The 23,949-nt window shown below is 40.6% G+C and overlaps 1 protein-coding gene across 3 annotated transcripts in view; it reads right to left on the bottom strand.

Moving 5' to 3' along the window:
- ADGRA3 (adhesion G protein-coupled receptor A3) overlaps positions 1–23,949 on the bottom strand; it is a 114,714-nt gene that overhangs the window by 68,728 nt on the left and 22,037 nt on the right. For all 3 annotated transcript variants that reach the window (XM_084625430.1, XM_084625431.1, XM_084625432.1), the window contains 4 exons: positions 9,115–9,186; positions 5,964–6,035; positions 4,884–4,955; positions 1,181–1,341 (listed from right to left, as the gene is read on the bottom strand). In XM_084625430.1, coding sequence (XP_084481556.1) covers positions 1,181–1,341; positions 4,884–4,955; positions 5,964–6,035; positions 9,115–9,186 — 377 coding nt within the window. The remainder of the gene's footprint in view (positions 1–1,180; positions 1,342–4,883; positions 4,956–5,963; positions 6,036–9,114; positions 9,187–23,949) is intronic.

The raw sequence follows: 23,949 nt of genomic DNA, 5'->3' as shown, positions 1-23,949 counted from the left end.
ATCACCGATTGATATGAAAGTAGTATACTTTGTTTATACTGAGAGCTTAATATTCTTGATAACTCCCAGTTTTGACAACAGAATGAGAAGTAATCCTCATAATAGCACATTTGTACACAGTTCTCAACGTATCATTCAGAGAAGTTAGTCCTGAATTAGGATAGTGAACTGTACAAAAGCAGGTGGGATTTACCACAATTTTAATACTTAAAGAGAGCATAAAGAACATGACTTATGTAGCCCTCTAAAGACTCACAGAACCACTGGACCTATCTAGATTAGGAAAATAGGTAGTGTTGGAAAACATGCCACCTAAATGTGTCTTTTAAACTTGACTTTACATCTAGTGTAGACACAATCCAAAACCTTTAAAGTGTCTTAGCTGGTCAGCTTTGAGTGGGCCTGTATAGCTATGTTAGGAGAATGCAAGGGTCTTTTCTGAGCCTGATGGGCAATATTTCTAGGGGTTTCAGTGACCCATCCACTTGATTCTTCTTGTTCTTCCTCTTTAAGGATCATCTTGGGGAAGACCTTGGAATGCTAACAAACTCCTCAGTATTCTTTGAAAAAAACTGCTAAAGAAAGTTTCTCCTGAGTTTCACTCTCTGTGCATCTAGCTTTGAACCAGACAACTGGCCCAGCAAATCAACAGGTTCCTTCTGATTCTCTTCTCTTGGATTTTACTGTTTCATTTCACGACACCTCAAATTTCTTATTTGGGTCTTTTATGGATTGACTGGTCTCCAAGAAAGATAAGGAGGGAGGGAGGTGAATAGGACAATCTCTTTCTCCTTTTAACTATTAGGGCTTTAGACTTGGAGGGTTTTGCATAACTCAGATCTAAGCAGTCTGACAGAAAAACCTGAGAAATGAAGGACAAACCCACCAGTTCTCTATTTTTCATGTAAGAAGTCAAGTTTAACTGCTGTTTTTGAGAGGATTGCTCCTCCAAGGGTAAGATCAGGGGCCTAGACAACAACTCTCCCTCTGATACCAGAAGCAGCAAGGCAGTCTGAAGACTACTGTCAATCTGTGGACCAGCTTAGTAGAAGGAATCACTATAAACACTACATAGAAATACCAAATTGAAGGAAAGCAGAAAAAATAAAGGATTAGCTACTCACACTAAATAAACCCAGTATGCATTAATTATTAAGCGTCATTTATCTAGAATTCTTACCACATGTTAGAAGCTCCTGCTTAACTGATGTTACTAGTTGTGCTTGCAATGACTTGGGGTAAGCACATTTAGTTTCACGTACTGTTATATTTCTTTCCTTTAACCACTGATGCAGCCACAAAATGTTACAGTCACATAGAAGATAATCAGTCTGAAATTCTCTGTAACATGCAAAAGACAGATAATCACAATAATAAATGTAATATTCAGTTTTTTATGTTTACCCTCCTATTAGTTTTAGAATGCCTATCACAATTTACTACAAATTTCCTAGAGAATCACAGAAACGTAGAACTGGAAGGGACCTCACGTAGTCATCTAATCCCCTCCCCTTCATGCTGAGGCAGGATTAAATATGCCTAGACTATGAAAGTGAAAAAGTGTCAATAATAGCAAAAGTTAAGAATATTGCACTATACTGTACTGTGTGTTTAAAAAACAGTTTCTAGATTATTATTCAGCAGTGATTTAAACTAAAGTCATTTATATGTGCTGTAGTTCACCAAATGTGATGATTTCATGCCATGAATTGGATCCATGCCAATACTGCCTGCGCTCAAACTCTTAACTAGAAGAGTTTTCCTGCTTTTCTTCCTCCTGTGGTTCCAGTTCTGAAACTAAGGAGGACACTGAGCAGGATCTGGGTTTGTATTTCCTTCTCTTAAATCTGCTCCTCCCTAAAGAATTGGCATCAGGAGACTCTGAAGAGACAAGAGAAAGGACTCCTGTGCCTGCACACAAGTTTAGCCTTCTGGCATACCACAGCCTTTTTTAGGGTTGCGCTTTTTTTTTTTTTTTTCCCCTCCTATGAGGACCTGGGAAAAGGAAGGTGTCCAATGACCATGGAGACTAGTCCCTGTATGTCCTTCCCATTTTCCTTTTCTTGTTTGTCTGAATGAATGCCCATCAGATTCTGAGAGTGAATGGGACAATTCTGCTGGGAGAGCTCTGGGGATCTGCTAACTGATGGGCAGCAATCTTTCTTATGCCCAGAATTGAATGCTTTTCCTGCATCTCCTGAGAGGGAAGTTTTACTGAATCTACACAGAGGTGGCCAACCCTGGAGAAAAATTACTATGCCAGATCTGGGTCAGCCAAATCCTGAGATTTACCAGATCTCTTCTGACCTCAGTGCTCTATTGAGGCTGGCAGTAACTCAAAACCCTGCTGGAGGAATCACACTCCTGCCCTAGAAGGGCAAGGAATACTCTGGAGCTATCCTGAGGTCCTGTGCTTCTACTGGTCTGGGTCTAGATATGGCACTCCTGGCTTGAGAGAGGGACTCCATGAAGGACCCTGCCCGAGCTGGCTTCACTGAGATGTGCATGGCTCCTAACTCACAGAAGAGACAGTAATCCCCACACAGGCATTCCACAAGTGGGGTAGGGAAAACAACACGTCTGTGCTTTCCCCTTCTTCTTGCCCTTCTCCGTGCTGCACTCTGTGAAGGTGGGGGGGGGCAGATCAGGAGGGGGGGCACTGGTAGAAAAGAACTACACACTTACATCCCCAGGACCAGAAACAGCTACAGAATGCAAATTTATGTCCAAAATACTTATATATATATATATATATATATATATATATATATATATAAAATAAATTAATTATTTTGGCCATATATTTACATTCTGTAGCTGTGTTTCTGGTCATGGGGATGTAAGTGTGTAACACACACACACACACACACTCAAAAACAAAAGGTCTCACAGAAGGTCTGAAGCTATGAAGGCAATGAACAACTGTCAGATATAGCTGACCATGCCCTCCCCTATCAGGGACTGATGGGTTTGGTTCTGCCTAAGTAGTTGCACACTGCTTGAGCCAAAGCCAGAGCCAGGTTTAACGGATCTATGGACCTTGAAGACAAAAAAGAATTTGTAATAACTTCTTTGGCAGAAGGAGTACAGTAACTTTGGTGCTTACATGAGCAAATTCATGGGCACAATAACAGTTTATTTGAATAATACTATCTACTTGACTGAGGTTTATTTATTTATTTATTTAGTAGAGAAGCAAGAGTAAAAAAAATCTATAATGGTATAAGGTTAAGATACAGATTAAAAACAAGTTCTATGCAGTGGTCACTCAATGTGTTGCCTGTTTCTCTCATTACAGGCTATACTACACTCACTAATGCAACCGTGTGTGTTTTTTTCCCATTAAATGAAACCCCCAGTAACTTCGCTATGATTAAAATAGGCCTTTTCCACATCATTTCTGATTTTCATTGATTCATAAAATCCTCTCATTGTATGTATAATATAACACGTCCTGGTACAAAGACATCCAAATCCCCATTAAAAAGTCTGCTATAGTCAGGAAACAATAATTTATATATCTAAATATTGTCTAAAAAAAAGGGCCCCTCAGTCTGAACTGATTTGTTTTTCATCTTTGTTAAAAATCTCTACTTCATGTGTATTTTATTATTTCACAGCAACAGCGAACAGTGCCCAAAAGATTTATGCAAGCCAAGGCACAAACACTTAACACTGAAACAATATACATTCCTAACTGGGGAGTTCTGATACAAGCTTTTTGGTCTTTGTTAACAGGAATTCCTAAAGACACATTTTAAATACTAACATTGATATCCAGGATGTTGTAGCATGCTCATTAAGTTCTTAAACAGACTCATGCTCTTCAGGACAGGGACCATTTTTATTAGTACAGTGCTGAGAGTATTAGAGCTCAAGAAATAAACCACGAATAATAATCAGACTTGAGAGGAGGCATTATCTGCCTTGGAATAAGGAGAGAGTTCACTTTATGACCAGTGCCAGCAGCTAGAGAATCTGCAAGACTCCTGATATGGCAGCCCAACCTACATAGCTGTCATAGAATATACAAACTTTTAACAGTCAGGTTGTCATGAAGTAATTCATCCACTTTCTACATACACAGTATGACAATAAAGGAACTAAGGGCTGCTAAAGGAGCAAAGAGAAAAACAGAATGAGATTGAGACACGAATTTTTATATCCAACAGTCACACTTTTTGTTCTTGGAGAACTGTAAACTTTTGGAGAGTACCTTTCTTCATTTGCAAAAAGAACAGGAGTACCTGTGGCACCTTAAGGACTAACAAATTTAAATAATAAATAATAAATCTGTTAGTCTCTAAGGTGCCATAGGTACTCCTGTTCTTTTTGCGGATACAGACTAACACGGCTGCTACTCTGAAACCTTTCTTCGTTTGTAAAATAAGACAAAAAAAGGCCAAAACTTTATTTAATACAAAATAATAACTGGCATCTGTAGGGTGGGATTTTCAAAAGTTCTCAGTGATGGCCTAACTCTGATCCTACTGACTTCAAAACAGAGATGAGTTAGACAAAGATTGAGTACTTTTGAAAATTACATCCAGAGTACTTTTCATCTTCAAACTATGACTAACCCTTGTACCATTTTCTTGTGCAAAATTCTGCACCCATGTCAATCCAAGCCTACTCAGAAATATACTGTTATAATATGTTTAAAAAACAAAGCAAAATCTAAATTGCCAATGTCTAATTGGGATAGCATTGAATGTGTAGACCTGTCAGAATCAAAAATATTGTTTGCTTTAATTTAGTTTCTTTGCACTCAAAAAAATGTCTACTGAAGCTCACCATGTTTACCCTTTTAAACTGGTTTTTAAAATCGCTGAAAAACTTATCTAAGATCATACAAATTAAAACCAAAATTAATATATACTTACAAAGACTTTAGTGAGTTAAGATGATCAAGGGTTCCTTGTGTGAGTGCAGAAAACAAATTCCCTGAAAGATTTCTAGGACATAAAATGGCAATAATTAAATTGTTTTATACTTAAGCAATATATTTGACACTAAGTTATGTAATTAAACACAAATTTCCTCTTTCAAAATGTGTTTTTATTTTTTAAAAGTAACTTATGAAATACAGTCATCAAAAGAGGACATGGGAGCAGTCTTTAAAACATTAGACATCACAATGTAAGCCTGATGGCCCAGCTAGAGAACCCTAACACCAAAGATGTTTACATTCTTCTCTTTTATTTGAAAGTATTATGAGTTTGAGAATAAAACTATTCAACTCAAATATCTCATTTTTGTTTAAAATGACACTTATGTTGAAATATACACCAGAAAAAAAAGCATATTTAAATTTTAGTTCAAAGTTGGCAAATAATCAGTGTTACCAGAAAGGTAGTGCAAGAAAACAACCTGCTTAGATATACCATTTACCCAAAAAAAAAAAAAAAAAAAAAAAAAGGGGGGGGGGTCACATCATAGATTTTCTCTTATGTGGCTCATCTGGAAGTGCTGCAGAGACACCAAGCAACACATGGGGCAAAGGGAGTGTTCTGTGTCTGTGGAATACAACCTTTTTTGCCAACTAAAAAAACCCCAAACCTTCTGTGTGTCCAAAGGACATCTCATCAAGTTCTCTACAAGGAGGATAGTCACCTTGATGCTCTGGCATAAAGGACAAAAGTTAAAAGATAATGTAATGCTGAAATAGTCTTCTAGGGAAAATATGTATTACAGACAAGTACCCCTTTTTCTTCTTTCCTATATTTTCCAAGAATGCAAAACTAGGGGAGGCAACAGCAGACAGGGCACAGGACTGGTTCTATTCTTTATTCTCCCATTGACTAGCCGACTGTAGGCAACGCATGTAACCATTATGGCCTTGATCTAGTGAAGCATTTAAGCTTGTGCTCAACTTTAAGCATTAGTAGTCCCACTGAAATAAAAAAAAGGTTGAATTAAACTATAAATTCTCTCTCAAACATGTACAACAGAATTATACTTACAATCTAACAAGATTTATGAGTCCTCTAAATATATCTGCATTCAGGCAGCCTATTTTGTTGTTACTTAAATCTCTACAAGGAGAAAAAGCAAAACAAATATTAATTGCTTCATTTCATCATACAATATATATATATATATATATATATATATATATATACACACACACACACACACACACTACAAAAAAGGTACTTTAACTGGTTTACCTGAATAATGGGTCATGCTAAACATAGTCTTCATGAACAGAAAACAGAAGATGTTGGCCTATTCGACTACGTGCTGAACTCTTTCAAAATGCTTTTGTTACTTAGGCAAGGTCAGCACAGGAAAGGCTTGCTGTCATAACTATACCAGCATACACTCGTAGCATAGACACAGCTTATACCAATAAGAAGGTGCTTTTGCCAGTATAGTTTATACAAGATCCCAGAGCAAAATGTGTGACATTGTGAAAAGGAATTTTATGTGTAATAAAATTTTGTCCACACTTAGGTTTTTGCCAGTACAGAAATGTCAAAAATATCACACCCGTAACCAACACTATTATACCAGCAAGTTTCTAGTGTAGATTATTCAAATTGCAAAATGGCCCCACTAAAGAAAATTCAGCCCTCTAGGCCCAAATTTGCATTGGAATATTTGTACATGTAAATACTACTTAATGTAAGGAACACAGATTTGGTCCCTCAACTGCTTATTTTTTAAGTCTTCAAAAGATGATTACCCAATTTAATTTCCCTTTAGGCATAACAGATTTTTTTTTCCAATGACAGATAAACTGCTAGAATCCATGTCAGGACTTTCACCATCGAAAGTCATAGGAAGGCACATGCATTTTACAATCACTACAGTTTTGAGGAGTTCAAAAATTACTTACTATCAACCAGTTTCTTTCAAGATCCTCCAAATTTTATGGAGTTGGAAGAGGCCTTTTGGCTCTTAGCATGTTATCTATCTATCATAAGGTTTTATGCTGGCACCCATCACTGAAGTATCACAACAGCTTCCATATAAAATCAATTAGCAACATCAAGTCCCTAACGAACCTCATGGATCCTCTGGCTCTTCCCTGTTTTGGAGTATAAAAGGTTACGTTTTTGATTGGTTGATTGATTTGTTTGCATTTTTACATAGGAAGCAGGGCAGGCAGATGAGCTTTTAGTACTGTGGGTATTCTTTTTTAATTGGTGGAAACACTTTGCCAAAAAAGAAGGTTTTACATCATTTCCTAAAGATGATCTCTAGATTTGCCTGAACTCCTCTGGATATTCATTCCGTAGTCAGAGCCCCGCAAAAATGCTCTCTCTCTAGTTCTCAGGTGCTTCATTATGGTCTTTGCAATCCACACCTCCCCAGAGCGGCACAACCGTCTCAGTGGTTAATAGATTTAATATAGCTGTGGCTTGGTCCATTTGTTGTTTTGAAGATAGTACTGAGGTCTTAAACTGGCAACAGCTGATGGGCTTGATGAGTTCACAGCAGCCCAAACCATAGAGGTTTTCAATCAGCAGCAGCCCGTGCATTGTTTTCACATTATGCTTCAAATACAGTATCTCCCACTAATCCAATCTGGAGAAGAACACTGTGGGAAGGCGCTCATCACACAATGGAGGTAAAAATGGTATTTTTAGATGTTACATGAACATCCAAGCCTTATGAGGACTCAAACTGGACCCAGAGGCTTCACACCACTTCTAACAAGCTCTTCCAAACATTTCTCCCTTCCAGACAGCATTATTTCAGTCTTGCCTGAGCTGAATTTCAGCCAGCTGCTTTTCTTCCAGGACCTGATGTCTTCACGGTATTTGGACAACTCAGGCCTTGTCTACACTGGCACTTTACAGCACTGCAACTTTCTTGCTTAAGGGTGTGAAAAAACACCCCCCTGAGCGCAGCAAGTTTCAGCGCTGTAAAGCACCAGTGTGGACAGTGCACCAGCGCTGGGAGCCATGCTTAACTGGTTCCTTGTGGAGGTGGTTCTTCTGGAGTGCTGGGAGACCTCTCCCCCAGCGCTCTGCTGCAACTACACAAGCCACGTTAAAGCACTGCCACAGCAGCACTTTAACATTGTCAGTGTAGACTAGCCCTTAGTGGTGGTGGTTGCATTAATGGAGAACAAGACATACAACTGAATCATCAGCATACTGTTGATAGTTTTATAACTTTTCACAGCACTCCACGGGTGAGGACCTTTAGGGAAGAGGAGCAGTTACCAGTCACCATTCTCAGAGTTCTGTTAGAGACGAATGATTTGGAGCCATTGTAGTATTATGCTGTCTACTCCCACTATTGCACATGAGCAGGTTAGAGGTACCAAAGAAACGAGCTGTTAGATGAGCCAGTTAAGCATTTAATTTTTTTAAAATGCTTAAATTTTAAGCACATGCTTAAGTACTTTCCTGAGCTGAGATCTGACTGACTGATTTATATAGTGCCTATAACATGAGCTAATTAGGAGCTACTAAGATATTTCTAGAGCATTGGTCACCACAGTATATTAATACTAAACATCGCTAAAAATTCTATAACTTAAAAGCTGCCCCACAGATTTTTGAAAATCTTTCAGAGAAAGGAATAAAAACGGATGGTTCTCATGCTGGGATCTTGTTTTCCAAGTTTCAGCCTGGAGCAAGTTTTTATAGCCCAGACCGAAATCCAAGAAATATGTATAATAGGAGAGTTGGCACAACCTTAATAAAGTGGCATTAACAGCACTGTAACTTTCACTAAGATATTAATAACTAGGGACTTGGTATTCTTCTATGACCTTTTAAAGGAAGTCACTGTGAAGTAGTTCTCTGTACTTCAGAGGGTTATTCCTGATGACATCAAAGCTTTAGATGAATATGAAGCCACTTGTGGCTCAAGACATAATACACAGGAAGAATGATAGCGCAATTACTGACAGAAAATATCCAATAAATCTGGTTATGAAAGATTGGCAAGCCAAACGTAGCTCTCCAAAGCATGGTTCCACTCAGAAAAGCAGCTCTGAAAATGGCAACGAAGTTTCATGTGTGGTCTTTCAATGAATTCTACATTAAATGTGCTCAATTACAGGAGATGGTGATTGTGTTTGCTTTTAAACTGCCAACCCCTCAAACTTAATCTGAATCTGAAAAAAATCATAAAACTAAATAAGATACTTACAGTCTTTTTAGAGATGGAAGCCCCATAAAAGCACCTGGATCTATAATATTAATAAGATTGTTCTTTAGGTCCCTGTTAAAAAAATGTGTAAAAGAGAAAGGTCAAATATTAAAATTTATGGCAGAGAAACTGACTTTTTATATATAGAACTTAACACCTTTAAATTGCAAATGAGCCTCCTCCTGACTTGTCAGAAAGCACAGAATACATACTTATTTTTCTAACATTTTTCAAATTTTACTCATTATCTTTGATATTTTCCACAATAAGGGATATAAACATTTCTTATTTTCATTTAAATATGCTATCAACTGTATCTCTTACCATATTGTAAGGGTGGGAATCTGTCAAAGATGTAATATATTGCATCATGCTCATTAGACTACATTGAGCAGTATGTAATGTGATTTTTCTTTTCTGCTGAGTTTTACTGCTCTGTGTTGATGAACCGTTGAGCAAAGAAAGTGAGGCAACATCCTGTGCCCACCGAATTCAATGTTTAAGCTCCCACTGACTTCAATGGTGTAGGATCAGGGACTTGGATCAGCATACCAGCTGGAGGTAGGATGGCTGTAGACAATGGATCATGTGATTTGTCCTGATTTGGGGACAACTTATACCTTCAAGTCAGTGGCACTGCTATGGGTACCTGCATGGTCCCACAGTATGCCAACATTTTTATGGCTGACTTAGAACAATGCTTCCTCAGCTCTCATCCCCTAGCTCCCCTGCTCTACTTGCGCTACACTGATGACATCTTCATCATATGGACCCATGGAAAAGAAGCCCTTGAAGAATTCCACCATGATTTCAATTATTTCCATCCCACCATCAACCTCAGCCTGGACCAGTCCACACAAGAGATCCACTTCCTGGACACTACAGTGCAAATAAGTGATGGTCACATAAACACCACCCTAAACCGGAAACCTACTGACCGACATACTTACCGACATGCCTCCAGCTTCCATCCAGGACACATCACACGATCCATTGTCTACAGCCAAGCCCTAAGATACAACCGAATTTGCTCCAATCCCTCAGAGACAAACACGTACAAGATCTTTATCAAGCATTTTTAAAACTACAATACACCTGGGGAAGTGAGGAAACAGACTGACAGAGTGAGACAGGTACCCAGAAGTCACCTACTATAGGCCAGGCCCAACAAGGAAAATAACAGAACACCACTGGCCATCACGTACAGCCCCAGCTAAAACCTCTCCAGCACATCATTGACTATTTACAACCTATCCTGGAAAACAATCCCTCACTCTCACAGACCTTGGGAGGCAGGCCAGTCCTCGCTTGTAGACAGCCCGCCAACCTGAAGCAAATACTCAACAGCAACCACACACCATGCCACAGAAACACCAACCCAGGAACCAATCCCTGTAACAAACCCCGTTGCCTACTCTGTCTCCATATCTACTCTAGCGACACCATCAGAGGACCCAACCACATGAGACACATCATCCGGGACTCATTCACCTGCACATCTACTAATATGATATATGCCATGTGCCAGCAATGCCCCTCGGCCATGTACATTGGCCAAACCAGACAGTCTCTACGTAAAAGAATAAATGGACACAAATCAGACATCAGGAATGGTAACATACAAAAGCCAGTAGGAGAACACTTCAATCTCCCTGGACATTCTATAACAGACTTAAAAATAGATATACTTCAACAAAAAAAACTTCAGAAACAGACTTCAAAGAGAAACTGCAGAACTAAAATTCATTCGCCAGTTTAACACCATTAATTTGAGCTTGAATAAGGACTGAGAGTGGCTGGCTCACTACAAAAGCAACTTTCCCTCTCTTGGTATAGACACCTCAGCAGTTATTGGGCATGGACCACATCCAACCTGATTGAACTGTCAATACGGGTTCTCCACTTGTAAGGTCATTTCCTTCTCTTCATGTGCCAGCATATTTATGCCTGCATCTGTAATTTTCACTCCAGGTATCTGAAGAAGTGGGTTTTTTACCCACGAAAGCTTATGTCCAAATAAATCTGTTAGTCTTTTAGGTGCCACCGGACTCCACATTATTTTATGAACTCTAAGTTTGATTTGTACTTTTGGTTCTTATCTTGATACACGTTACAGCTTAATTTGAGACAGAGAAATAATCTGTCTGGCCAGTATTTATATAGTTTTAGAACAAACAACCATAGCAGATGAACTCTAAAAACATGTTCCCAACTCCTTATTCATTCAAACTCTTGGTTGCTTACCAATTTAATCTCAAACGTCTCTTATGTTATTTCTCTGGAGTAAAATTCTGGCAACACTGACATCAGTCGGAGTTCTCTCATTGACTCTGGGTGTGTGTGTGTGTGTGTCAGGATTTCATCCTTGAAGTCTAAATACATATCTGTATTTATTTTGATTAGTCATGGATTTGATGCATTTATTTCTAAATGTTTGCTCATCACATGAGGGCCACCAAACAGCTGCTGCAATCCAAAAAAATTATAAACCTGGGGAGAGGGGGAAATCTAAAATCCCCAGGTAAAGGTAAAGGTGGGGAGGGGGAGAATAGAAGTATCTCCTGAATCTACTACACTGGTGAATATTCTGCCACCAGATAAAGGTGCACATCACTCAAACAAGGGGATAAAGTCTCTACTGTCACACATGTATGCCTACATCAAGTGTAAATTTCACTCAAAGGATTTTCTGGTATTCGGAGGGGACCTTTTCAGGCAAGGAGAGCTTTGGTGCTGTGAATCTAAGGTCTCATGGAAGTGCTCCTTCTGATCTCACTTATTTGAACTATCTTTTCCAGTGCAATGACTTGGAGTCCATCTTCTCTCTGAACAATGGTGGGAAGAGACAATAACCCAGGTGTCTGGAGGGCTATACAGCCAGCTTCCCTCAAGGGTGCTGCTGACTTAGCTACTGATGCTATGGCAGATACGAGAAGACTACACACCCTCTTCCCATCACCCATATCTTGAGCATGGAGAACAGGAGACATTTATTCTTTGGATTATTTCTTATTTATTTGAAAACCACCTCTACATTGCTTTAGGTACATTCACAAATGCACAAAATACAAATAACTAAAACTGTAGATATGGACCATATTACCTTTTCTTCACTGTCCTGTATCCACATAAATTGAAACTCTCTCTCATGGAAAAACCTATGAAAACAAATCTTGGCAACATGCTCTGGCAGTCTATTAATCCAGGTTATTACAGACTATCGTGGGGGAAGTGAATTCCAGAATCAAGGACTCCAAAGATACTTCCTGCAGCCCTTTCTTGTTTAAGCCCGGGAAGTGAGGGTTACTCACCCTGTGCAGTAACTGAGGTTCTTTGAGATGTGTTCCCCTCTAGGTGCTCCACTTTAGGTGTGCTTGTGTCTGTGTCTAGGATTGAAGCTCTTCAGTAGCAGTGCCTGTTAAACCATACTTGCACTCCTCCCCATCTCGCCTTGCGAGCAGTGGGCATACAGCGCTTAGCAGTCCAACCGCCCGCACACAGTTTCTTCTCTACCGCCGAGTCCATGTTTGAACTCCTAAACACAGGGGAGGAGGGCTGGTAGTGGAACACCTACAGGGGGACACATCTTGAAGAACTTCAATTACTACACAGGGTAAATAACCTTCCCTTCTTCTAGTAGTCTCCCTGTGGGTGCTCCAATTTAGGTGACTGTAGAGCAGTGCCCTTAGTTAGTAGGCTGGGGCTTCGGAGTTGGATTTGTTGAAGAGGATAGGACAGTCTGTCCTAGTACAGTATCTGATGCCAAGTCCTGGGTGATGCGTAATGATGTATGAATGTGTCCGTTGACATCCAGGTAGCTGCTTTACAAATGTCCATAACTGGCACACTTTTCAGGAAGGCTATCTAAGTGGAAAGCAATTGAGTAGAATGAGTTTGAGCTCCTAGCAGTGGTTGTAGGTTATGTTGCCCATAGCAAAGACGAATGCATTCTGAAATCCATATTGAGAGCATTTGCTTAGATATGGCAGATCCTCTTGATCCTTCTGTAAAAGACAGGCATAATCATGATGATTTTCTGAACAGTTTAGTTCTGTCGAGATAAAAGGCAAGCTCCCTTCTAACATCTAAGATGTGCAATGTGGCTTCTTGCTTTTTTCCCCATGTGGTTTGGGGAAGAAGGATTGAAGGTGACTATGTTAGTTCAGATAAAACAATGACAATACTTTGGGTCACCACTTTGGGTGTGATCATAACATGACCTTATTCTGGAAGAAAACTGTGTACGGGGGTACGCCATGAGAGCCGTATTTCCCCTACCAATCGAGCATATGTGATGGCTATGAGAAAGGGTGTCTTCATGGATACGTGTATGTAGTAACAGGTTGCCATGGATTCAAACGGGGAGCTGGTGAAGCAGTATAAGACTAGGATGAGATCCCAATGTGGGATGGGATCTCAGACTTCTGGGCATAGGTTTTGAAGGCCCTTGAGGAATCTCTGTATCATCAAATGGGTAAATACCAAATGATCATCAGTCTTATGATTAAATGCTATAATGGCAGCAAGATGTACTCTAATGGAGCTTGTGGATAGTCCTGACTTTTTGAGCTCTAGGATGTAATCCAGTATGAGCGGTAAAAGAGAGCTCAGCGCTGAGACATGTTTGTTGTCACACCAACCCTGGAACCTTTTCCATTTGTGATGGTAAATCTAACACATGGTGAAGTATCTGCTATTTAAAAGGATCTCCTTTACCTCTGCAGAACAGGTCACCTCATGAGCCTAGAACCATGCCTTCAGACAGAGACGCTCCAGATTCGGATGGTGAATTCGGTGTGCATTCTAAGAGAGGAGGCGTGGAGCCAGTTGAAGGGTTATCAGTGGACAAACCACCATGCTCAATAGGTAAGGATACCACATTTTCGGGGCCATGTTGAGGCTATTAGGATTACTCTGGCTCCTTCTACCTTACCTTGTCTAGCACCTTGAATAGTAAGGGAAAAGGTGGAAAAGCATAGAGGAGAGGTGCATTCCATTTGATAAGGAAGGCATCTCCCAGAGATTGGTGACCCAAGCTCATAGAGGGCATTTGGTGTTTTCTGGTATGGCGAATAGATCTATGTTCAGGAATTCCCACCGGCTGAAGATTGCTAGTAGGGTTGTTGTATCTATCTTCCATTCATTATCTTGTGAGAATTTCCTGCTTAAAAAGAGTCCATTGGTGTGTTTTGGTGACCCGGTATGCATGTGGCCAAGATACTGATGCCATGCTGGATGCACCAGTTCCACAATTTTTAGCACTTCAGTGCACAGGGATTGACACTTCTCTCCCTCGTCTGTTGATATCCTTATGTTTTTGTTCTTGAGTATTGGTAGAAGCGTAGGCATGCATTGTGAACTGCATGTTGACTCTGATGGGGACTGCTTGCCCTGTACCGTGTGGTTCTGTAGGTGTGCTCCCCAGCTAAGTAGGGAGTGTCGGCTGTCTGTATCAGGGATGGTGATAGCTGCAGGAACAGTGCAGACATCGTGGGGTTTTCTCCATCAGTCTAACAAGTCCCTGACTTTCAGTGGTATCGACTGAGATTTGTTGAGGCTGTGTCTGTGTGGCACAAACTGTTTGGTGCCAGTCCTGGAGGCAGCATATATGTAATCTGGCATGTTTTACCATGAATGCAGCCCACCATATGACGGACCAACTGTAAACAAATTCTGACTAAGACCTGTGGACTGATTCGAATGCGGGTAATTAGACTATCGTGGCAAATCTGTGGGTTGGTAGGAAGCCTTTGGTCTCTAATGCTCCGATAAATTCCAGTTGTTGTACCATTGTCTATGTTGATTTTAGCGTGTTTATTTTGAGGCCTAATTTTGAAAAGAGGTCCATCATCTTTCATATGGCTATAAGTGCATCGGCTCGAGAAGGAGCTTTGATCAGACAATCGTCTAGCTTTGGGTGCTGTGGAAAGGGTAATACCTTGTAAAGATAATGCTCCAACCCCAAGACAAATCTGAGGCATCTCCCATGAGAAGAGTGTATGGTAATGTGGAAATACGCATCTTGGAGATCGAGGGCAGAGAACCAGCCCCCGCTATTCCAGTGCTGGGATTATTGTTGATAACATGACCATCTTGAACCGTTATAGTTTCACAAACTTGTTGAGGTTTCTCAAATCTAGGATCAGCCTCTAACCACTGTTTTTCTTGTGGATTATGAAGCAGTTGGAATAAAATCCTTTCCCTCTATGTTGGAATGGGACTGGTTCTACAGCACCCAATTGTAGGAGGTGATTTATTTCACCTCGCAGAAGGTGCTCATGAGAAGGATCCTTGAAGAGGGACGGGAGAGGGTGTGGGTAGCTGGGAGGGAGAGAAATGGAATCAAGTACCTCATTGCTGGTGATTCCCAGTACCTACTTGCTGGAGGTGATCTTCCATCACATTAGGTGGAATGGGATCAAATGGTTGCCAAACTGAAGAAGTATTTTTGATGATTGCACCACATGGTCCAGGGGAGGCATCTCGAGGCTTCAACCACATTCTCAAAACATGTTTTGAGGTAGGTGGGTGGGGCACAGACAACTGTGTTGAGGTCTGTCTACGCATGGGAGGAGGCCTCTGTTGTTCACATTGCATTGCATTTTGTAGTGTCATTATGGAAGGAAAGATGGAGGTAGAGATCTCAGGATAGGTTGGTACCTACCCCGTCTTCTCTTCAGTGTTGGTGTATAGAAGCTGAGTGATGTAATGTCCCTCCTGAATCCTTTAATGAATGGAGGGATTCATCAGTTTGCTCAGGAAACAGTTTGGAGCCTTCAAATGGAAGCTCTTCCAGGTGAGCTGGACTTCTTTCAGAAATCCTAAGAGGTGTAGCCAGGAAGCCAGTCTCAAAAACAAATCGTATCAAACCAACCTGATAGCTTTCTTTGACAGGGTAAAAAGCTTTGTGGATGGGGGAAGCGGTTGACGTAGTATATCTGCACTTTGGTAAAGCTTTTGATACTGTCTCGCATGACCTTCTCATAAACAAACTAGGGAAATGCAACCTAGATGGAGCTACTATAAGGTGGGTGCAAAACTGGTTGGAAAACAGTTCCCGGAGAGTAGTTATCAGTGGTTCACAGTCATGCTGGCAGGGCATGAAGAGTGGAGTCTCGCAGGGATTAGTTCTGGATCCGGTTAGGTTCAATATCTTCATCAATAATTTAGATAATGGCATATAGAGAGTACACTTATAAAGTTTGCGGGCGATACCAAACTGGGAGGGGTTGCAAGTGCTTTGGAGGCTAGGATTAAAATTAAAAATGATCTGGACAAGCTGGAGAAATGGTCTGAAGTAAACAGGATGAAATTCAATAAGGACAAGTGCAAAGTACTCCATTTAGGAAGGAACAATCAGTTGCACACATACAAAATGGGAAATGACTGCCTAGGAAGGAGTACTGCGGAAAAGAATCTGGGGATGATAGTGGACCATAAACTAAATATGAGTTAACAGTGTAACACTGTTGCAAAAAAAGCAAACATCATCCTGGGATGTATTAGCAGGAGCGTTGTAAGCAAGACAGGAGAAGTAATTCTTCTACTCTACTCTGCATTATTAGGCCTCAACTGGAGTTCTGGGCACCACATTTCAGGAACGATGTGGACAAATTGGAGAAAGTCCAGAGAAGAGCAACAAAAATTATTAAAGATCTAGAAAACATGACCCATGAGGGAAGACTGAAAAAATTGTTTAGTCTGGAAAAGAGAAGACTGAGAGGGGACATAATAACAGTTTTCAAGTACACAGAGGAGGGAGAAAAATTGTTGTTCTTAACCTCTGAGGATAGGACAAGAAACAATGATCTTAAATTGCAGCAAGGGAGGTAAAACCACTCTCCTTACAATGAGTATGATCGCTTTAGATAAGCTATTACCAGCAGGAGAGTGGGGTGGGGGGAGAGAAAACCTTTTGTAGTGGTAAACACCCATTTTTTCATGCTTTGTGTGTATAAAAAAAATCTTCTACACTTTCCACAGTATGCATCCGATGAAGTGAGCTGTAGCTCACGAAAGCTTATGCTCAAATAAATTGGTTAGTCTCTAAGGTAACAGAAACACTAACACTACTAAAGGCATTAGAGACTTTTCTATAAAGGGCTGTGCTATAAATTCTGTCCCGGACTAAGGGCTGTTGAGAAGGAACAGAGGGCAGTTGGACTTCACAGCGCTCTATAGCTGCCACTCACAGTGCAAAATAGGGAGGAGTGCATATGCAGCCCAACAGGCACTACTACTATAGATCTCCAATCCTAAATGCAGGGACGCAAGCACACCTAAAGTGGAGTGCCCATAGGGATACTACTTGAAAAATAACTGCTAGTTCAAGAACCTCACCAGATCTCAACTGCCACAGAACCATATGAAAAGAGAGAGGTAGATGTTTAGAGTTTTATCACTTAAAACTTATCCATACACGATGGTGGCAGGGAACAAGAACTTAAGTTTAAAAATTCTGGAAGCCAGTGGATATGGGACTTGGGGTTGGAAGAGAAAATGAGCTGGTTTTACTTATAAATAACCATAAATAATGTGCCAAACTTAAAACTATCTTCTCAAAGAAAGTGCCAAAAGCCCTTAAAAATAAACATAACACTTGCCAGACCCTTCACAGAAGCTAGACAAAACATTCACGCTTAGACTCAGGAAAGCATTTAAGCATTTCCTCAAGTATCCACTTAAGAACAAGCTTAACTTTAAATATTTGCTTAAATGTGATTGACTTAGAGACTAAAAATACCTACAATTACTAGAGCTTAAATAATTTAAAAAACTACTTCACTTATTTTTCATATTTATGCTACTTGGTTTTGCATTACACACAGTTTAGGCAACAGACTAGTCTAACTTTAGTTTATACTCAGCTTTACTTTGTGATTCTGATGCAATTACAATGCTAAAATGTTTAGACTGCAAACACTGCGGAGGAATGCTTAAATCCCCCTGAAAAATCAGAACACCTTCAGATTTTTAAATTCATGCATATTGACTAGAATTCTGTTGATTAGGTATATACTTAAAAAAAGCAAAACCTTAACTTTGGATTTAACTACATGAGTGTCTTAAAATAAACAATTTAAAACCTCTTCTGCATCAACATAGCAGTTAATTATGTCTCACTAAAAAAAATTACTCATAAATTAGCTGTCAGTACTAAGTTAATTTTGTGCTCTTGAAAAGTGAGAAATACAGAAGTTATCTTTGGCAGCTCTTCAGCATTCTTGAAAGATACTGAATGTACCCACAGTTGGTGAAACTGTCACTGCCTCCAGGTTCAAGAGCAGGTTCTAAATAAAGATATAACAGTGGCGAGCAAATGGAGAAACCACATTAGAACCATTCTCAGGATAAAGAGCCTTGTCGGAAGGTGTTGCTTTTTTCACCATTAGCCATTCTGTTGATACATGCATTTACAATCTTAGCAACAACAAACAAGGCAACTTATCACCACTTTATAAATATTTCTCTTGAACAAAGTTCAGCCAGCATGATGAAGTTATCTTTATATAAACTGTTTACTAATCTAAGTACATTTTGAAATAAATCCAAACACTCCTGTAGCAATCTATTAAAAACAGTTCATATGATAAAGCAATATTGCCAGTACCTCAGCTTTGGTCCATCAACTTATCTGGTCTCCCTGTCACAAGAGGGAGATTGTTTTTGGCTCACAGACCTTCTCTTAGCGGTCTTGTGGGAGTGGCTCATCTCTCTGAGCTCACCTCCCTAAGACGTAAAAAGTTGCAGTGAGAGTTCCCACCATGATTCTGGAGGTTGAAGGGCCGACTGCATGGGCAGGAGTTTGACCCTTAACTCTCTGTCTTTCCTGGACCTGGGCTTCAATTGTTGGCGTAAGCCACATTTGTAGAATGTGCTTTTCCCCCAGCACCGAATGCACTGCGAGTATCTGTCAGTTGCTGGGTTAGATTCCTTGCAATTGAGGCACTTTTTGAACACTGGGGAGCCAGGCATGCCCTTGAGCAAAGGGGTTGTCGTCCCCCCACCCTCCAAGGTTGGCGGGAGGAAAATACTTTCTTTTTCGGTTTTAGTTGCTTTTCTTTTTTAAGGCACTGCCAAATAAAATGTAAACAAAGTAACAAAAGAAAAAGGCTTAAGGGGAAGCTAAAATTAGCAAATCTAAAGGGAGTTAATGATCCGTGAACGGATATCTTTCGCTCAGTCTCTAGCCAGGGGCGGTTGAGAAGGAACTGAGGAGGATTGCCTGCACACACTGGCAGCTCCTCCTGGCAGGTGAGGAGCAGCGCATGCAAGGGTGGGATGGACTGCTACCAGAGTTCTCACATCTGCAGTGCAGGGGCGCAGACACACCTACAATATAGCATCCATAGGGTCAATACTCAAAGAAGAAACAATGTTATAAAGGAAAAAGCATTTAAAATGTAACCTACAAAGAACTGATAGACATCCATTGGAATTATGTCTGTTGTGAATGGACTTGAGATAGGAAATGACAATCACACTAGAAACTGAATCATACAGTGATGTGAAGTGCTGATATTAGTCAGGGAACCTGGTGCAGATGAAGTGCTGTGGAAGTTGGTCCACCACCAACTTAAAGCTATGTCTACACTAGAGAACTTACAGTGGCACAGCTGTATTGATGCAGCTGTGCTGCTGTGAGACGTTTTATGTAGCCACTCTATGCTGATGGGAGAGAACTCTTCCGTTGACATAGCACTGTGCACACTGCCAGTTATGTGGGCAAAAGTCATGTCACTCAGGGACGTGATTTTTTCACTCCTCCAAGCAATATAAGTTTTGCTGACATGAGTGGTAGCATAAACATGGTCAAAGAAACCTTGTCCAGGAATGGAAAATTTGAGGGAAGACTTTACTTAGCAAGACTGGCAGTATCTAACAGCAGTTCCTTGAATACAAACTATTGCATGCTTGAAGGAAATAGAGTGGTTGTCTCGTGCGAGGCTAAAGCTGGGGGTCAAATAAAAAGAAATGACTTTACAGTGGTCAGCCTTCAGTTTTTCCTAAGATACAGATACAGTAACCTCAGTATTTCTAGCATACACTACAATTAATGGACAAAAAAATTTTAGAATTTTGCAAAACAAAGTCATTTAGTTATTTAAAAACAGTGACTGAAGCCATCACTGACTCTAGTGACCTTGTCAGCAGAAAAGAGCAGAACAGGAGGAGAAGTCTTTGAAGCAGACAGCACCTGGGCAAACAGCCAGGTACGATTAGTCAGCTCGCAACCCTGGACAGCTCTGCAGAGAGAGATTTAGCAATGCTAAAGTCAAAATGGCTCCCTTGGCCTTTCACAATACCACTGTATAGTCTTTCTTGAACTCCTTGTACCTGAAGCAATCAAGTGTGACTTAGGTCACTTGCTTTCCGGTCTCCTACTCCTTACCCCTATACTTCATCTGACAAAATTCATTAGTGAATCAAGTTATTCCATGGGTGAGATTGCAATCAAAGTATCTTGAAAAATCTAATCCAAGAAACAACAAGAATATCGAAAGGTAGGTTCAGACTGAATCACATAGAACACTTCTGTGGATATGCACTTCAGAGAAACCATGATAAAGGAAGAGAAAAGCCTCTTTCAGTCACAGTATATGATTTCAAGAAGTTATTTTATGGTCAAAACTATTCCAGTTCAGAGCATGTTGTCTGCCAGCACACTCCAGGCTAGTCTCTGTTTATGGTTCATCTATTGCAGGCCATCTACATATTAAAGTGGCCTATAAGTATATTGGAAACAGAGAGGTTATTTAGGAGTCACCATATCAACAACAGACAAATACAGCAGAACCCCGTTTATTTGACTCTCCATTAACACGGAAAGCCAGATAACCAGACAACCACCGCACAAAGGTCCAGAAGTGGGAGATCTCTTTGGTGGCCACAAGATGGTGCTGCAGCATTGTACTTTCCCATTCTCCAGTTTATCCAGATTTTTGATGATCTGATCTGGCCCCAGTCCCAGTTAGATCAAATAAACAGGGTTCTGATATATTAACTATTAACCCATTGATATACTGCATTCTCCCTGAAACAGGTCAAACTCAAGAGTCAAATAATCTGAGGGTATGTCTACACTGCACACTCCTTATGACATTGTGTAGAGTACATACATTATGTGCCTCCCTAGCACAGGTATAAACCTTACAGAAACAATTGATGCACCAGGAAATGCACACATGACAGAATACTTACAAGAAGTAGCAGTAAAAGCTATAATAAGCTGTGAAAAAATCCAAATGTCTAGTACACAGCTTGGTCACAGACAATGCTGCAAATTTATCTAAGATGAGAAGAAATTGAGAAGAGAGTGAAGAGAATCCCAAGGTAACAACATACGGTTGCAGTGCTCATTTGATGCACCTCCTAGCCAAAGACTTCAGTGTTCCAGAAATAAAGGCTAATATTGAAATTGCAAAATACTTCCTGTAACGACAAATTTGCAGCAGCTGCTCTGAAAAAAGTGGGAGGAACCAAGCTAACTCTCCCACATGAGTGTGATGGACCTCAGTAGTGGACTGTTTTGAGCACTATATCAAGGACTGGCCTAATCTGATGACAGTTTGCGAACAAAATTGTGAAAAAATAGATGGCACTGTCACAGCCAAAGTTCTCAACATTGGGCTTAAGAGAAATGTTGAACACATGCTGACTAGCCTGAAGCCTATCTGTAGCCTTCAACAAAATGCAGGGAAATAACTATTTTATTGCGGATGCTCTTGAAATTTGGAAGGAACTCAGTGAGCTCCTAAAAAGAGAAATATGCAGTGACGGAGTTAAATTACAAGCATTAAAAAAACAAATGGGACAAGCACTAAGCTCATTTTCTTGCAAATATTCTCAATACTCGGTACCAGGGTCAAACCTTAACTGCTGAAGAAGAGGAGTTGGCTATGACATGGACATTCAGCAATCATGCCTCCATAATGCCAACTATAATAAACTCCAGAGCTAAGGGTGAACCATTCAAGAAATATATGTTTACTGATGATGATTTAAAGAAAGTCACACCAGTGAACTTGTGGAAGTCACTTAAGCACTTAATTAAGCACCCGTATGTTGTTACCTTGGGATTCTCTTCACTCTCTTCTCAATTTCTTCTCATCTTAGATAAATTTGCAGCATTGTCTGTGACTCAAATAAATTTGTTAGTCTCTAAGGTGCCACAAGTCCTCCTTTTCTTTTTGTGAGCTGAACCAGAGTTAGCATGGCTGGAATTTTTTTTTCTTTTGAAAGATTTCTCTAGCTTACACAAGGCTCTAGGCAACTCCATAGAATATTTTTGATAAACTACGCTTCCCACAATTCTTGGTTTCTGGGCATGCTTACTCATATCTCATCAACTAGCAAGCTATAAAGAATGTTAAACACATGTGCTTGCTGTGAGCGATACCACAAGTTTAATCTTCCATCTGCTCACTCACTAATATTTTCATTGTCTGTATTTTTAAAGTTTGGAGGATGAACTGGATATTTTAAAGTTGACTTGAAACTAAAATAACTTTGATGCTAGGATAAGGAGGTGAGACCGGCTACTTTCCTAATCAGTCAGCACAGCTTAGAGATCCATACACTTCCAACATTTCTTCCATTGCTCTTCATCATAAAATGTTCAGCCAACCCGGAACATCCACCAACTACACTTTCTGTGTTGAATTCATCATCAGCATCATCCATAAAAGAAAAAGGAAACACTGTCCTGAAACAGGAGCTGAAGTGCTTCCTCTTAACCGGTAGGTGACACAGCAACATCTAGATCAGTGGTGGGCAACCTGGGGCCCGTCAGGGTAATCCACTGGCGGGCCACGAGACAGTTCGTTTACATTGACCATCCACAGGAACGGCTGGCCACAGTTCCCAGCGGCCGCAGTTCGCCGTTCCCAGTCAATGGGAGCTGTGGGAAGTGGTGGTCAGCACGTTCATGTGGCCCGTGCCGCTTCCCACAGCTCCTGTTGGCTGGGAATGGCAAACCGTGGCCACTGGGAGCTGCAGGCAGCTGTGCCTGAGTACGGTCAATCTAAACAAACTGTCTTGTGGCCTGCCAGTGGATTACCCTGGTGGGCTGCAGGTTGCCCACCACTGATCTAGAAGGAAGAAAGGCAATGGGAATCGGAGAAGAGGGGACCCAAAGGACAGCGGGAGGAGGAAGAAAGAGGACAACCACTTTGGGTGCTACATCCTGATTTTCTTTCCATGAAGTTGACATATATGGAATTTGTAAGGCAATGAACACTCACAAAGTACATGCTGCTACTAAACCTATAGGGGAGAGGAAAATTTCAAGCTGAAGAGAAGCGTACACTCCCCTTCAAAAAGAACTTGATTTCTCCTCCCCTTTTATGTTCTGAAGTGCCCAAAAAAGTACATTCACACATTATTCTTAGCCTGCCCTTAGCCACACTTGCCTTTTTGCCCTTTCAGATGAGGACTGCCAGCAAGTGGAACGGTAAGGCAATCACATCACTGTAATCTAAGGTTACGTCTTCAGCACAAAATTATTTCAAAATTATTCTATTCGAATTTTCGGAAGTGATTTTATACATTCTGTCTTCTGTGTCCCCACTAAAACGTGTGAATTCGGTGGAATGCGTCCACAGTACCGAGGCTAGCATCAAATTTCAGAGCGGCACACCGTGGGTAGCTATCCCACAGTTCCCACAGTCCCCGCCGCCCATTGGAATTCTGGGTTAAGTTCCCAGTGTATGACGGGGCAAAAACATTCTTGTGGGTGTTTCTAGGTGTCTCTCGTCAGTCGCTCCTCCCTTCGTGAAAGCTACGGTAGACAATCATTTCACACCTTTTTGGTGTGCAGGTGCCATACTGATTTCA

The sequence above is a fragment of the Lepidochelys olivacea genome (assembly GCF_965140295.1).
Source record: "Lepidochelys olivacea isolate rLepOli2 genome assembly, chromosome: 4".
Lineage (NCBI taxonomy): Eukaryota > Metazoa > Chordata > Testudines > Cheloniidae > Lepidochelys > Lepidochelys olivacea.
Note: the sequence above shows the minus strand (reverse complement) of the source record. Positions and strands in the feature narration are given on the sequence as shown.